This window comes from Crassostrea angulata, chromosome 5 (assembly GCF_025612915.1).
Source record: "Crassostrea angulata isolate pt1a10 chromosome 5, ASM2561291v2, whole genome shotgun sequence".
Taxonomy (NCBI): domain Eukaryota; kingdom Metazoa; phylum Mollusca; class Bivalvia; order Ostreida; family Ostreidae; genus Magallana; species Magallana angulata.
In genome coordinates this window covers 55,169,959-55,187,487 of record NC_069115.1, presented here as the reverse complement: position 1 = coordinate 55,187,487, position 17,529 = coordinate 55,169,959, and the positions used below count along the sequence as shown (strand labels likewise).

The following is a 17,529-nucleotide window of genomic DNA, read 5'->3' as shown; positions in this document are numbered from 1 at the left end:
CGGCGACTTTTTCACTCTCGGTACAGGTCCTTACAAAACACTATGAATAAAACATTCCGTGCTTTCCCTAGGTTATAACTTAATTCGTATTTAATAGCATCGTTAATTATGTTCCGATATTCGGTAGTCAACATGTTTTCAAGTTGTATTAATGCCGTAGTGTGTATATAACCTGTTGTTTAATTCGATTAAAATGTAAATATGCAAGGGGCGCAACTCAAGTTGCTCGCTAGATAGCGCCACCACATCACCGAGTTTTCGTAATGAAATCCGCCAAGGGTTTATGGGGAGCAAAGTGGACCGAAAACCCTTGGCTAGCGAAGATGCACTTTGGCATATTTAGCTTAAATTTCATGAAAGTTAAGAAAAATTTACTCCAATTTTGGCCTAAAATTAGCTTATTTCATGTTATATCTCATATTTCTGAGATGTGACCCATACTTGTTTTATTTTTAAATGAAACATGAAATGTTTATCTATTTGTATGCAAAATTTTGGAAAATTGACATTACTATAATTTTTGTTATTTGCGTTTTAATTTGATTACTCCAAAATTTTGTAACATCCGTTGTTGGGTTCATTATGCACTGGCCTTTGAAGCCACCAATAAAGCAAGAATTTTTAATTTTTAAACTTTGACTTTAATTTTACTTTTATAGTCACTTCAAGTATTCAACTTCATACTCTATTAAAATCATAACCAAATAATAGTTCATACTATATATGAGTTTGATTTATTCAAATTATCAATTTCTATGTCAAATTTTAGCTAAAATTTCATAAATATTATCGTTCCTGTTTGGGGCCTTATATTTAAAATAAAATGCCGTGTGACATTGGTCAAAAATAAAATAAATGAACATTATAGGTCCCCATCTTTATATCTAAGTTGTTTTCGGATGATTGACATTACTATAATTTCAGGTGCCAACCTCATTAATTTTAATGTTTTGTCCAGTATAATGTATACCTGAATCGAGGTCCCTTGCTGGTGTTGTTTTTGCTTTTTTTGATGCTGTTAATAAGAGGTAAAAGTTTCATACTTATTAATTTGTTACAGCCTGTATGTTAAAGATATGTTTTATCTACAGATGACCAGAAGTTCTTAAAAAGCAATAAGGATAAGTCAAATTTTAACTATATTTTTAACCACATTATTAAAACATAGAACACCTTTTGCAGGTTTCTTGTATAAGTTATTATTGTTTGGCTGCAGCATCTTCTTCAAACTATTATGAATTTTCTATTAGCAATATTTGAAAATAAGGATTGTATAAAGATTTTAAGGGACGCAATGTATTTGCATAAAACTGCGCCTTATTAAAAAACCCAGTTGATACATGTATAACCAATTTTGGTTTCTAGAATTTCTGATATAATGGAAGCTGAATCGGTTTCTGTTTCTGAAACAATCACAATGTAACATAACACGTTTAACCTATAAATGATGCAGATCAATATCAGACCATTTTCAATTGATGAATTGTCTCCTTTTGTATACTCTGTCCCAAGTTTTTGCTTCCACCACTTTTCGCTTGATATTTCGATAATAATAAATGCCTTTGTGCTCAAACTACGTTCAACCACTAATATGAAAAATATCCAGATTACTGTTTTGAAACGCCACCTCTACCGCATCAGGTTTCAATACACATCCAAAAATAGAAAGTCTACGGGGATTTTGCGGTGCATCAGCCATTAATAAGCCCGGATTATAACGTTTAAAAATTACCCGAGGTGTCCCAAGTACTTCCGAATAAAAAAAAAGATGTAAACATTTCCCAATATAAATCTTCGTAAGAAATTTGTTTTCGTACATGTTAACTTTTATGAGTGAAAAGGGATGATTTGTCAATGAAGATATCTTGGATATTTTTTATTTCATCGATTTCTTCTTTCGTGTATTTTTATTAAAAATCATCAAAAATTGATGGAAGCAATAACTTTGGACAGACTATAGAAATAATTATCATTGTTTTACTTCAGCGATTTGGGCCAGAATTTTTCCCATCTGAGTTTGATTTTAACTTTTTGATGTCTTTACAAACCATTTCAGTGTTATTTATTTTTGTAAGTTTTAAATATTATTCAACTACCAATCCAAATAACAAAGTCATTAAAACCGAAATAGCGGTTGCTTAATCTTGCTCTTGTTCCTGTTTGGGTTGATGCTGTTAATTAAAACACAATAAGTGATAACCAAAAGCTTTTTTTTTAAAAATTATTCAAAAAAAAAACAAATAAAAAAGTCAGAAAAAAGCCCGACGAATAAAAAACAATAAAGCCAAATATAAACATAATAGGGTAATTGAATGTTGATATATCAACCATTTGCATTGTAAGTAAAAAAAAATTCGCTAAAGGGTTATTTGAAAAAAAGAATTTCAATGGGCAACATGTCGTGAAAGTTACTTAAGACATGCCAATGACTATAAGACTTTTCTTAGAATAAAATCTGAATACTGTAAATTCCTAATTAAACGCGAGGAATTAATATCCGCGTAAAATCGCTAGAAGCCCGTCTTGTGAATTCTAAAATCTCGTTTTTAATTTTAGGACACATGTAAACTACATGAAACTATGATAAAATTTTGGCATTCGCGATTTTAAGTTCTCGCGATTTGATGGTAAATCATTGAATCGCGGAATTAAGTACTCGCGTAAAATAAGGAATCTACAGTATTGGTTTAAAACTAGTCCCTTGATTGTTTTAATTGAAAATACCATTTGTGAATTTAGGAGCTTCTAATTTGATGAAAGGTGATTGTGTTTTCGGTGAATTTGTAAAAAATACTACATAAATCATCATTATTTCTTTGTTTTTTTAATAGTTTCATTTTATCGTAATGTTGAAATAATATTCAGGAAACTTTTAGCATGGAAATAGAACTGGACCGATTGAGACCGGCCTTTTCCATCCTAATTTGTTTTTACGTTTCACAAAATTTTATCTCAATCCCCATTTTTATTAAACCTTCTTGTGTGTGTTGATATTATAGAATGACCTTCCATTAGCCATACCTGAATCGGGGTCACTTTCTTTTGTGTTTACTGTTGTTGAATCTGTAAAAATCAAAAATAAAATTGCTATGGTTAGCGTTTTTTTAACAGTTGTTTTCAAAGGCATTTTTATAAAGCAATATATGGATATGTAAATATAGATATGGGAATTTTTATAATGCAATACATGGAAAAGCAATACTATGATAATGTTTAAATTAATTCTAATCAAAGATGCAATACCTCTCGCAGGTTTGATGGTAACGGAATTGGGTAGGAATATTTCTGAAGCACCTTTAAAACAAAAGAGAAGTGTTTAATTTTAAATTTTAAGATATCATAATAAAAAGGTATAAAGAAAGTAACCTTTGAACTTGCTTTACATAGAATATTGAAGTTTTCTCATGCAGTAAAATTTTAGAATAGAAGTATCTATTCAAAACAATTTTCCATTACCAAGATATACAAAAATCCCAAAACAGCTAAAAACAACAAAGTAATGACATAGAACATTTCAATGCCGGTCAGATACTGAATTCTAATGTTTTTCAGTTAGAAAATCAACTGAAAATAACCGGATAAAATAATATTACCAAGTTTGGTTTCTGTCTCTTCTGATTTGATGGGAGGTGAGTTTGTTTCCGATGAAACTGTTATCATAAAAAGTAACATATCACGTTTAACTTAGTGAACAAAGCACATCAATATCAGACCATTATCTATATATAAATTATATCCTACTAATGTAGAAATAACTAGAGCAAAGCTCGTTGCAAAGCAACGAGTGGGTCTTCCGTTAATGTCAGAAGTAAAGCCGGAAGTTCCTAAAAGAAGCAGAGCTCTTAAACCAACAACAAGAGTAACTAAAATAAAAAGATGAAAAAATGGAATTATTCCTGGTACGACTTAACAAAATCCGAGTGATATTAAGTACGAATTAACAAAAACTTTTCCGATTTCAAGAACGACTTGACAAAAAAAAATCTGAATGTGTTCAAACACGACCTAACAATTATTTTTGGTACGAATTAATTTTTCTTTGAACATTACGCTATTTTTTAAACCAAGGACGCGGAATCAAAATTTCCGGAAAAATCAATTTTTAAACCCCGATATATCTGTAATGCATCGTCCGATTATTAATCGGATTTCAGATTTGAATTCACCATGGCAAGTTCTATAAGACTGTAGTCTTGTCTTATTTTGTTCAAAAAAATGAAAATCTCCAAAAATTGGAACTGCTTTCGGTTTTGAGCAAAATTGATGAATTAAATTTTTAACCCCCCAGTACATTATAGAATTGATACATCTATCATCAGTTAAAATTTCAAAGCGATATCTTTAAAGTTTACGGAGATTTCTTCCGGACAAAATCACTTTTTTTAAATTTAAAAATGGCCGCCAAATTTGAACAGAAGTGACGTAAATGCTGAAACTTTATCATCTTTGAGGCACGGTAACTTTACAAATGCTCTGAAAATTTCATTGAAATCGGATGAAAACTTTTTGAGATATAAAGCCGAGAAGGAGTCAGAAAAAAAATAAAAAATAAAATAATAACTAGAGCAAAGCTCGTTGCAAAGCAACGAGTGGGTCTTCCGTTAATATCGGAAGTAAAGCTGGAAGTTCCTGTATGAAGCAGAGCCCTTAAACCAATAACAAGAGTAACTAAAATAAAAAGATGAAAAAAATCGAATTATTCCTGGTACGACTTAACAAAATACGAATGATTTTACGTACGACTTAACAAAAACCTTTCTGATTTCAAGAACGACTTAACAAAAAAATCCGAATGTGTTCAAGTACGACTTAGCGATTATTTTTGGTACGAGTTAATTTTACTTTGAACATTACGCTATTTTTTAAACCAAGAACGCGGAATCAAAATTTCCGGAAAAATCAATTTTTAACCCCCGATATCTCTGTAATGCATCGTCCGATTTTCAAACGGATTTCAGATTTGAATTCTCCATGGCAAGTTCTATAAGACTGATGTATTGTCTTATTTTGTACAAAAAAATGAAAATTTCCAAAAATTGGAACTGCTTCCGGTTTTGAGCAAAATTGATGAACAAAATTTTAAACCCCCCAGTACATTATAGAATTGATACATTTATCATCAGTAAAATTTTCAAAGCGATATCTTTAAAGTTTACGGAGATTTCTTCCGGACAAAATCACTTTTTTTTAATTTAAAAATGGCCGCCAAATTTGAACGGAAGTGACATAAATGCTGAAACTTTAACATCTTTTAGGCATGGTAACTATACAAAAGCTCTGAAAATTTCATTGAAATCGGATGAAAACTTTTTGAGATATAAAACCGAGAAGGAGTCAGAAAAAAAATAAAAAATAAAATAATAATAACTAGATACGATCTCGTTACGAGTAACGAGTAGGTCTTCCTTGCGATTTCTGTTTTTAATCATACCATGAATAATCGATATAATTTTAGAATTACCCCCCCCCTACACACACAAACACTTTCAGATAATGTATACAAATCCCTAATTACGTAATAAATGGGTGTTGCAATGAGTTTTCCAGATAGATATTGCTACAATTAACAACTTTGCTTTTATAATGCATTATGAAATCTTAATCGTTTTTTATGTAATTTGTAATAGACTTTACGAGTTTCTCGCCCCCACCCCCCCCCCCCCAAAAAAAGGTAGCCAGCCCCTTTTTCTTGATTTCTTTGAAAAGGTCTTAAGAATACTAACAATTTTTGTTCTTACACCCATCTAAAATTGTTGATCATTTTTGAGATACAAATGTATGAATATTTTAGGGGCCAGCCCTGTAGATCCTTAATGGGGACAGGAATTCGTGTTTTGATAAGTGGAATCGATTTAAATCATAAATTCAAACATTTTCTCTTCTATCATGTCTAACAAAATATGTCTACTTCTCTAGTTATATTGCGTCAAAGTTTAAGTACTTTGGCCCCTAAAATTCCTTAATTACGTAATAAATGGGCGTGGCAATATTTTTTTCTAATAGATATTGGTACGATCAACAACTTTGCTTCTATATTGCATTACAAAATCTTTATCGTTTTTAAGTTATTTGTAATAGAGTTTAAGAGTGCCTTGGCCCCTTAATAAAGGGGCCAGCCCCTTTTTATAGATTTTGTCGGAAAGAACTTTTGATTCTCTACCACTTTTGTTATATATGTCTAAACAAAATATCAACTGATAAAAAGATATAAATCAAAACGTGTGAAAATTTTGAATGAAAATTCGTGCCCAATTTTCGTGCCCAGGCGAGCTCCAAGAAATGGCGCAACAGGCATTAAACAACTACATGCTGCACAACTTCAAACTATAGTCTACCTATCCTGAAAATTTCATATTCATATCTCTTATGGTTTCCGAGTTTATAGCTGCACAAAATGGGTCGTCAAAAATTACAAAATGGCCGACAATTCGGTACCGGAAGTGACTACGAAAAAATTAGGAAAAATGTATGAAGTTTAGATCACGCCCAACCATCTGTGAAAAAATGGTTGAGATCGGTCGAATAGATTTCGAGAAATCTCGTGCACAAAATTTGGAAAAGAAAAATAATAATAATAACTAGAGCAAAGCTCGTTGCAAAGCAACGAGTGGGTCTTCCTTTAATGTCGGAAGTAAAGCTGGAAGTTCCTGTAAGATGCAGAGCTCTTAAACCAATAACAAGAATAACTAAAATAAAAAAATAAAAAAAGAATCGAATATTCCTGGTACGACTTAACAAAATACGAAAGATTTTAAGTACGACTTAACAACAACCTTTCCAATTTTAAGAACGACTTAACAAAAAAAATCCGAATGTGTTCAAGTACGACTTAACAATTATTTTTGGTACGAGTTAATTTTACTTTGAACATTACGCTATTTTTTAAACCAAGGACGCGGAATCAAAATTTCCGGAAAAATCAATATTTAAATCCCAATAACTTTGTAATGCATTGTCCGATTTTCAAACGGATTTCAGTTTTGAACTCAGCATGGAAATTACTGTAAGATGCGTACGTAAAAATTTAAATTGAGAAACATGAAAATTCAAAAAAATTGGTTTTGCTTCCGGTTTCGACCGGAAGTGTCCGAATTGAGTTTCCAGCCTTATGTCATAAGTAAAACGGTAGTTCTACCTACTCTGTAAATCTCATAGCTTTATCTTAAATCGAAAATGAGAAAAGCTCCGGACAAAATCACTTTTTAAAACGTGAAAAACGTCAATATCTGACGAATTTGATGACGTCATCAAATAATTTTTTCATATCATAGAGATCTTTTAGATATACATTAAACCTGTAAATTTCAAAACAATCGATGCAAGCGTTTTTGAAATATTTGAGTTGGAAAAAAAATAAAAAGAACTAGAGCAGAGCTCGTGGCAAAGCCACGAGTAGGTCTTCCGTTGTTGCTGCAGGTTGAAAATATGTGTGATATGGTGTCAAACGATTATAATGACTAAACTTTCAGTTCTGCTTTTGTTATAAAAATGTGTTGTGATTGAAAGCCTGTATATAAGACGTGTTTTGAAAAAGAAAGGAAGAAAATGTTTTAGGAAAACTATTTGTCGAACACAGTTTGTGTAATCGTTTCAAAACTTCTTTAAAAAATGAGATGTTTAATGGCGAGTTAAATTTTCAAAGGGTAGCAAGCATTGTTATAAACAGTATGTACTCATGATTCATATCAGGAATTGTATTTTTTTAAACCGAACCTGCCTACAAAACACGTTACCTTTTCTATTGGATAACTTCTTTATTTAAATCTTTCTAAATTTTTGAAGACTATGTGCAAGTTGTAGAATTATTACGTGCTGACATTTAGTAATTAGTCAAGATTGATGGCTTTTCTGAACTTTTCTACAGGGAAATGTGTGTCGTCCGATATTATTTAATGATACGAGTAGACTTGGACATTCAAAATAATATATAATCAGCTAAAGAAAAAGATCAGCGGGAGAATTTATGCAAAAGCGAGCATCTAAATTTTACACCAGATGGTGCTGTTTCATAGAGACACCGCTATGTAACGTGAATTAAATAACCTTATTAACAGAAATGAATATTACTTTTCTCGACAATGTAATAATATGCAAAATCTTTATTTTTATGTCAGTGGGTTGACTAAATAAATTGAAAAAAAAAACTTCAATTGCGCTTGCGTAAATTGGAATTCTGGGAAGGAATTAGACAGTCCGTGTAAGAGAAATTCGAAGAAGTTATGAAACTGGTCAGTTTCTAGATCAAACTGCGCATTGATGTATTAAAGGACTATCAAGGGTATCGTCTGTACCCGCGGTCCGGAATCTGTATATGCAGTCATACATTGTATGTACATCGATACACCTTTACCTCCCCACCTACAGCCATACAAATTAGGGTGCAACTTTCATATACACATGCATAGTATTATAGTTCTGGAAACTATTTATCTTGTATTTTAATATATTGGGTATTCATTGTTCAGCTAAAATTAGTATTCCACTGGCTGTAGCTAACTTTGTAAGTAAGTTAAGTTGCATTACAACCTCATAATACACAACTTCAATTAAAAGTTGTTTTTTTTAAATCAATTTTCATACAATTAGCAATAAATAAAATCCCCAATAACTCACATCTATCTCACTTAAGTGTAACTTTGAGAAGTGCATATATATCTGGGAGGCAGATATGTCGCTATATTATAGTCTGCAAGTCAAGTGAATTATCATGGTCTTTAAAAGAAATAAGAAATCTGTCGACACTTGCAGTGCTTTGATGATTTCTATGGCGATCGACTGCATTGCATAATGTAGTCGTACTTCCCAAGAACAAAATTTCCTTTGACTTCAAACTTTTGATTATAATACATGATGAATTATTCTGTTCATAACTATAGAAGTTTAGCGTGTTTAACAGGTTAATTTATTAGCCACATTCTCAGGTTACGATTTTACATCTTCAATGTAAAGATGATTGACTTCGAATAATAGTCTTTTTGTTTATAAGAGCACCCTTCCAACTGTTACTCAACTACATATGTTCTGAGAATCTTCGGTCGCACGTGGCGATTGAATTAACACAGACTGACCGAATTAACAAACGGGTGGGAAAATGAAACACGTTGAGGAGAAAATGTTACACATAAGAAAAAGTCACCAAAAATGATTTTCGACAGTTCTGGGGATCTTTTCGGCAATTTAAAAAAAATCCAGCGCGAGCACTTGTCAGCGGGGCGGGAGGAGGGGGGACGCAGCAATGAGTTCGCTTCCACACTGAAACGAACAACCATGTAGAAAAGACTACAGAGCGATTAATATGTGACCGATAGAACCTAATCTTAAGTTGTTTAAAACTCATGTGAACATTCTTTTAAATAATCATCAAATGCCTCAATTCTGGACAATTCAGGACATTATTTTATCGTGCTAGCACCTACCGCAAACATGTAACATGGAACTTTGATTATAATTTGATTTGATTTTTAAAATACCTTGTACGCTATCGTATAATTAAATCAATGCTTAATCAACTGTACAAGTAAAATAAATTTATCTTTTCATCTTAAACCTATATAATAGTTGAAAACACAATAAAATATAGTTCTGTCCGTGCAAAATATGAAACATGAACGCGTGATAAGGTACGTATAGAAGAACACGAGCCGACCGCGGATCACTTGTGCACTCGCGCTGGATCTCCTCGGCCATGTGCAAGGGATGATCATCATTTAATATTTGTGGGGGGGGGGGTTAAATTTTTTTAGATATACAAACCAACCATTAATTTATGTCTGACGATGTTTCCGATTTGGAGTAATATCGTTCATTAATATTCACTTACACTCAAATTTTTAATAAAATAAATACTGGATGGACAAACTTTTATAACATAAATTTAAAACAGTTCTTGTATTTACGGCTATATAAACTCAAACACGTTCATATTCATCTAAGTGTGCGTCGCGGTGTGCGAAACTTGTGTATTAGATAACCGCTAACCGCTAGGTAGTGCAGCCGTGGCTGATCTCCTCGACCGTGGATGAAGGATAGTTTACGTAAAGTTACAACGCACAGACACGCACAGCTCAGAACCCAGGAAGATTTGAAAATTTGCAGTATAATGACCATATTCTATCAAATAGAAGTTCTTTATTTTAAACTTGAAACCCACAATTGATCTATGTCTGATATTGCTTTAGATTGAAAATGACATAGCTTTTATTAATTAACTGAACGATTTCTGAAATGACACCTAATCGTTTAGTCCATAAGCTTTTATGTGTAATCAAAACTAAAACAATTCTTGAGTTTGCGGCTAAATAAACTCATATTTGAGAGACGCAACTCTCGTGTATTAAATAACCGCTGACCGCTAGCTAGGTAGCCCAGCCGCGACCATGGTTACCGATTTTCTCGGCCGCGGGCGAGGGAGAGTTTCGTTAACTTGGCCAAATTGCCGCGGGTACTGGTCAACACGTATTACTTTTTACCCTCATATTATGCAATATCCGAACACAAAAACAGTTTTATGAGATCAATAAAGTCACAAACAACATTTTTTGCAGCGACGCCCATATCGAAAAATTTACCGTTTTAGAGTTATGAGGCAAATACTTTTAAGGGATCTAGACCCCTCATTTTAGGGGCTAGCCCCTTTTTTATGGTATCAAATGAAAGCTCTTAATATTTTGCACAACTTTTGTTCTATATGTGACTAGAAAAAGTTACAACTAAAAAGTTATTGAGCAAAGATATAAGCAAAATTTAACATTTTTTGAAACATAAATTTCGATCTAATTTTTTAAGAAGTAAACGTGGGTTAATCAAACATGTAAAACTAGGAGGACAACGTTCAAGATGTCTACATTAAAGATTTGTAAATTAAAACTACTTGCTACGGATCAACTCGGAGCCTTTGCAGGTACACGAGACCCACTAAAAAAATATTCAAAGGGGAATAACTCAAAACCGGAAGTAGCGATTTCACAATCTTTTGTGCTATAGTAAGCTATTGTCATTTCCAATAAACCCTGAAAATTTGAATAAAATCTAACGACAAACAAGCGAGATATTACAGTTTAAAGAAACGTCTAGAAGAAAAAGAAGAAGAACTAGAGCAAAGCTCGTTGCAAAGCAACGAGTGGGTCTTCCGTTAATGTCGAAAGTAAAGCTGGAAGTTCCTGTAAGAAGCAGAGCTCTCAAACCAATAACAAGAGTAACTAAAAAAAAAGATAAAAATAATCGAAGTATTCCTGGTACGACTTAACAAAATACGAATGATTTAAAGTACGACTTAACAAAAACCTTTCCGATTTCAAGAACGACTTAACCGAAAAAAATCCGAATGTGTTCAAGTACGACTTAACAATTATTTTTGGTACGAGTTAATTTTACTTTGAACATTACGCTATTTTTTAAACCAAGGACGCGGAATGAAAATTTCCGGAAAAATAAATATTTAAACCCCAATAACTTTGTCATGCATCGTCCGATTTTCAAACGGATTTCAGTTTTGAACTCAGCATGGAAATTACTGTAAGATGCGTACGTAAAAATTTTAAAATTGAGAAACATGAAAATTCAAAAAAATTGGTTTTGCTTCCGGTTTCGACCGGAAGTGTTCGAATTGAGTTTCCAGCCTTATGTCATAAGTAAAACGGTAGTTCTACCTACTCTGTAAATCTCATAGCTTTATCTTAAATCGAAAATGAGAAAAGCTCCGGACAAAATCACTTTTTAAAACGTGAAAAACGTCAATATCTGACGAATTTGATGACGTCATCAAATAATTTTTTCATATCATAGAGATCTTTTAGATATACATTAAACCTGTAAATTTCAAAACAATCGATGCAAGCGTTTTGGAAATATTTGAGTTGGAAAAAAAATAAAAAGAATAATAATAATAAGAATAAGAAAAAAAAGAAACCGTAGAAAAACAAAAGGGTCTTCCGTTGGAAAACGGAAGACCCTAATAATAATAATAAGAATAAGAAAAAAAAGAAACCGTAGAAAAACAAAAGGGTCTTCCGTTGGAAAACGGAAGACCCTAACTAGACACGATCTCGTTGCGAGCAACGAGGAGGTCTTCCGTCCTATTTTTAGAATATGGAATGACCTTACGCTTGACCTTCATCAGCGAAACGTATCCGGAAAAGGAGGCGGGATCTATGAGTAATGGGTGAAAGACTATTTATCCCTTTGGTGTCCCTTATTTGAGGGATCAGCTCCTATTCATTCATTTTAATCAAAAGATATTTTTGTGTACCACTAATAAGTATTTAGAAATTGGTTACCGTTTTTGAGATATCTGGGAAAAATCGTTTTGATATCCGGTCCTTATACTCCTTTTAGGGTCCAGATAAAAACAATATATGGTTGTACATTGTTAAGCTCAATATTTTGAGCATCTTTTGTTAAATATTGCTTTCAAAAGTTTTCCTCCATTTTGAGATATTGAGCATCAAAGCCTTCGACTTCTGGTCCCTTAAAATCCCTAATTACGTAACATAAGAGTAAATGATTGCCATGTACAGGTACATTACATTAGAATGAACATAATCGCTTCTATAACGTATCACAAAATATTTAACAGTAAAACGTTATCATTAAAATACTTTAGAGCCCCCTCAGCCCCTTATTAGAAGGGCCAGCACCTTTTTCATGATGTCAAATGAAAGCTCTTGTCAATTCAAACACATTTTGTTCAAAATGTGTTTACAAATTTTGTACCGTTCTCGAGATATCTGGAGAGGGTCGTTTTAGGGGCCGACCCTGTAACTCCTTTTAGGGACTGCATAACAAGGCAATTATGGTTTCAGATTGTTAAGCTCAATATTTTGAGCATCTTTTGTTCAATATTGCTTATCCAAATGTTTCTTCATTTTGAGATATTAAGCATTAAAGTTTTGGACTTCTGGCCCCTTAAAATCCCTAATTACGTAACATAAGAGTAAATGATTGCCATGTACAGGTACATTACATTAGAATGAACATAATCGCTTCTATAACGTATCACAAAATATTTAACAGTAAAACGTCATCATTAAAAGACTTTAGAGCCCCCTCAGCCCCTTATTAGAAGGGCCAGCACCTTTTTCATGATGTCAAATGAAAGCTCTTGTCAATTCCAACACTTTTTGTTCAACAAGTAATTACAAATTTTGTACGTTCTTGAGATATTTTGAGAGGGTCGTGTTAGGGGCCAACCCTGTAACTCCTTTTAGGGACCGCATAACAAAGAAATTATAGTTGATTATTCTTAAGCTCAATATTTTAAGCATCTTTTGTTCAATATTGCTAATCCAAATGTTTCTTCATTTTGAGATATTAAGCATTAAAGTTTTGGACTTCTGGCCCCTTAAAATCCCTAATTACGTAACATAGGAGTAAATGATTGCCATGTATAGGTAAATAACCTTAGAATGAACATAATTGCTTCTATAACGCATCACAAAATATTTCACGGTAAAAAGTTATCATTAAAAGACTTTAGAGCCCCCTCAGCCCCTAATTTTAAGGGCCAGCCCCTTTTTTATGATTTCAAATGAAAGCTCTTGTCAATTCAAACACATTTTGTTCAAAAAGTGTTTACAAATTTTGTACCGTTCTCGAGATATCTGGAGAGGGTCGTTTTAGGGGCCGACCCTGTAACTCCTTTTAGGGACTGCATAACAAGGCAATTATGGTTTCAGATTGTTAAGCTCAATATTTTGAGCATCTTTTGTTCAATATTGCTTATCCAAATGTTTCTTCATTTTGAGATATTAAGCATTAAAGTTTTGGACTTCTGGCCCCTTAAAATCCCTAATTACGTAACATAGGAGTAAATGATTGCCATGTATAGGTAAATAACCTTAGAATGAACATAATTGCTTCTATAAAGCATCACAAAGTATTTCACGGTAAAAAGTTATCATTAAAAGACTTTAGAGCCCCCTCAGCCCCTAATTTGAAGGGCCAGCCCCTTTTTCATGATCTGAAATGAAAGCTCTTGATTTAATTAAGTTTTTTTGTTCTACATGTTTTAACAAAATGCTTTCAAGAAAAGAGATATTTAAAGAAAACCAAGAAAAATCATGATGCCTTTTTAATCTTAATTTTCAAGCTCGGGCGAGCTTCGGCGCTCTTTGAGATAAAGATGATTAATGACCATTAGACACTATTTCAGTCTTTCGTCTATCAGCCCTGAAAAGTTCAACATCATATCTTTAATAGTAAAAGAGGAGTTCTTCGCACAAAATACCCCTATAAAAACTGATAAATCCACGATATCTCAAGACAGGAAGTGACGTCATCAACAAAAAAATTTTCCAACAAGGTTCAGACCAATACCTATCAGAATTAAAAATTTGACGTAAATCGGTTGAGCCGTTTCCGAGAAATCGCGTGCACAAAATCGGTAAGAAAAAAAAAATAATAATAATAACTAGACACGATCTCGTTGCGAGCAACGAGGAGGTCTTCCGTCCGATTTTCAGAATATGGAATGACCTTACTCTTGACCTTCATCAGCGAAACGTATCCGGAAAAGGAGGCGGGATCTATGAGTAATGGGTGAAAGACTATCTATCCCTCTGGTGTCCCTTATTTGAGGGATCAGCTCCTATTCATTAATTTTAATCAAAAGGTATTTTTGTGTACCACTAATAAGTATTTAGAAATTGGTTACCGTTTTTGAGATATCTGGGAAAAATCGTTTTGATATCCGGTCCTTATACTCCTTTTAGGGTCCAGATAAAAACAATATATGGTTGTACATTGTTAAGCTCAATATTTTTAGCATCTTTTGTTAAATATTGCTTTCCAAAGTTTTCCTCCATTTTGAGATGTTGAGCATCAAAGCGTTAGACTTCTGGCCCCTTAAAATCCCTAATTACGTAACATAAGAGTAAATGATTGCCATGTACAGGTACATTACATTAGAATGAACATAATTGCTTCTATAATGTATCACAAAATATTTAACAGTAAAACGTTATCATTAAAATACTTTAGAGCCCCCTCAGCCCCTTATTAGAAGGGCCAGCCCCTTTTTCATGATTTCAAATGAAAGCTCTTGTCAATTTAAACACTTTTTGTTCAACAAGTAATTACAAATTTTGTACGTTCTTGAGATATTTTGAGAGGGTCGTGTTAGGGGCCAACCCTGTAACTCCTTTTAGGGACCGCATAACAAAGAAATTATAGTTGATTATTGTTAAGCTCAATATTTTGAGCATCTTTTGTTCAATATTGCTTATCCAAATGTTTCTTCATTTTGAGATATTAAGCATTAAAGTTTTGGACTTCTGGCCCCTTAAAATCCCTAATTACGTAACATAGGAGTAAATGATTGCCATGTATAGGTAAATAACCTTAGAATGAACATAATTGCTTCTATAACGCATCAAAAAATATTTCACGGTAAAAGGTTACCATTAAAAGACTTTAGAGCCCCCTCAGCCCCTAATTTGAAGGGCCAGCCCCTTTTTTATGATTTCAAATGAAAGCTCTTGTCAATTCAAACACATTTTGTTCAAAAAGTGTTTACAAATTTTGTACCGTTCTCGAGATATCTGGAGAGGGTCGTTTTAGGGGCCGACCCTGTAACTCCTTTTAGGGACTGCATAACAAGGCAATTATGGTTTCAGATTGTTAAGCTCAATATTTTGAGCATCTTTTGTTCAATATTGCTTATCCAAATGTTTCTTCATTTTGAGATATTGAACATCAAAGTTTTGGACTTCTGGCCCCTTAAAATCCCTAATTACGTAACATAGGAGTAAATGATTGCCATGATTAGGTTAATAACCTAAGAATAAACATAATTGCTTCTATAACGCATCACAAAATATTTCACGGTAAAAAGTTATCATTAAAAGACTTTAGAGCCCCCTCAGCCCCTAATTTGAAGGGCCAGCCCCTTTTTCATGATCTGAAATGAAAGCTCTTGATTCAATTAAGTTTTTTTGTTATACATGTTTTAACAAAATGCTTTCAAGAAAAGAGATATTTAAAGAAAACAAAGAAAAATCATGACGCCTTTTTTATCTTCATTTTCAAGCTCGGGCGAGCTTCGGCGCTCTTTGAGATAAAGATGATTAATGACCATTAGACACTATTTCAGTCTTTCGTCTATCAGCCCTGAAAAGTTCAACATCATATCTTTAATAGTAAAAGAGGAGTTCTCCACACAAAATACCCCTATGAAAACTGATAAATCCACGATATCTCAAGACAGGAAGTGACGTCATCAACAAAAAAATTTTCCAACAAGGTTCAGACCAATACCTATCAGAACTGAAAATTTGACGTAAATCGGTTGAGCCGTTTCCGAGAAATCGCGTGCACAAAATCGGTAAGAAAAAAAAAATAATAATAATAATAATAGGGAAAAAGAAACCTAAGAAAAACAATAAGGTCTTCCGTTGGAAACGGAAGACCTTAATAATAGGGAAAAAGAAACCTAAGAAAAACAATAAGGTCTTCCGTTGGAAACGGAAGACCTTAATAAGAAACAGTACGAAAACAATAAGGTCTTCCGCTGGAAACGGAAGACCTTAAAAAGAAACCAAAGAAAAACAAGAGGGTCTTCCTTTGGAAACGGAAGACCCTAATAAAAAGAAACCGAAGAAAAACAAGAGGGTCTTCCGTTGGAAACGGAAGACCCTAATTATCAATGTTGTACTTCCGCTATCTGGACTGGACTTTTTCCATCTTAGTTTAATTTACCTTTTAAATCTTTGCACTTACTTTTACTGTTATTTATTCATAAAAGTATTGAATATAATACATGTACAACTACCATTAAAATGAAAACAATAAAGCCAAACAAAACATAATAGGATTGTTAATAATTTGATTAATTTTAATGATATATCAACCATTTTTAATTGAAAAAAAAGATTGTTCGGTGCAGGGTAAAAAAAAATCTAATTAAAAAAAATATTAATATATAGCTTATCATGAATGTTTCTTAAGACAAGTTTAAAATGAAAGACTTTGCATAGAATAAAAACTGAATATTCCTTTACAACTAATTCATCTATTGTTTTGAATGAAATTGATTACCATTTGTGGTTTGAGGAACTTCTGGTTTATTGGAAGATGATTGTGTTTCTGATGAATCTTTCAAAATAATACAAAGCACATTATTATTTCTTAGATATCCATGCAAACCTGCAAACCCTTTTGATTTATGCTCTCATTTAATCTTAATGTGAACCCCCCCCCCCCCCCCCCCCCCCCCCCCCCCAGCAAAATCCTAGTATGAAAATCTTATTTTTAAATTTTACTTTATTTTACATTTCAAACATATCACCGTCCTTTTTTATAATATTGTGTGGATGTTGGTGTTTCAGAATGCCGTCCCCATAATCATAAATACCTGAATCGGTGTCGCTTAGCGTTGTCGTATTCTTTCTTGTTGACTCTATTAGTACGAAATTAAATAACATTGTTTGTGGTATTTACTCGCTTTTTTTTAAAGATAATTTTTATCAAGATGTGTTTAGAAATTTTTCTATAAGGCAATATACAAATAAGTAACAACTTTTGATAATCTTTTAA

At 32.9% G+C, this 17,529-nt stretch overlaps 1 protein-coding gene across 1 annotated transcript in view; it reads right to left on the bottom strand.

The window, feature by feature from the left end:
- Positions 1-17,529, bottom strand: part of LOC128183325 (phosphatidylinositol phosphatase PTPRQ-like) — a 97,344-nt gene that overhangs the window by 73,433 nt on the left and 6,382 nt on the right. Inside the window, exons 8-13 of the mRNA XM_052852286.1 lie at positions 17,348-17,392; positions 17,032-17,088; positions 3,594-3,650; positions 3,244-3,294; positions 3,022-3,063; positions 971-1,015 (exon numbers count right to left, since the gene is read on the bottom strand). Coding sequence (XP_052708246.1) covers positions 971-1,015; positions 3,022-3,063; positions 3,244-3,294; positions 3,594-3,650; positions 17,032-17,088; positions 17,348-17,392 — 297 coding nt within the window. The remainder of the gene's footprint in view (positions 1-970; positions 1,016-3,021; positions 3,064-3,243; positions 3,295-3,593; positions 3,651-17,031; positions 17,089-17,347; positions 17,393-17,529) is intronic.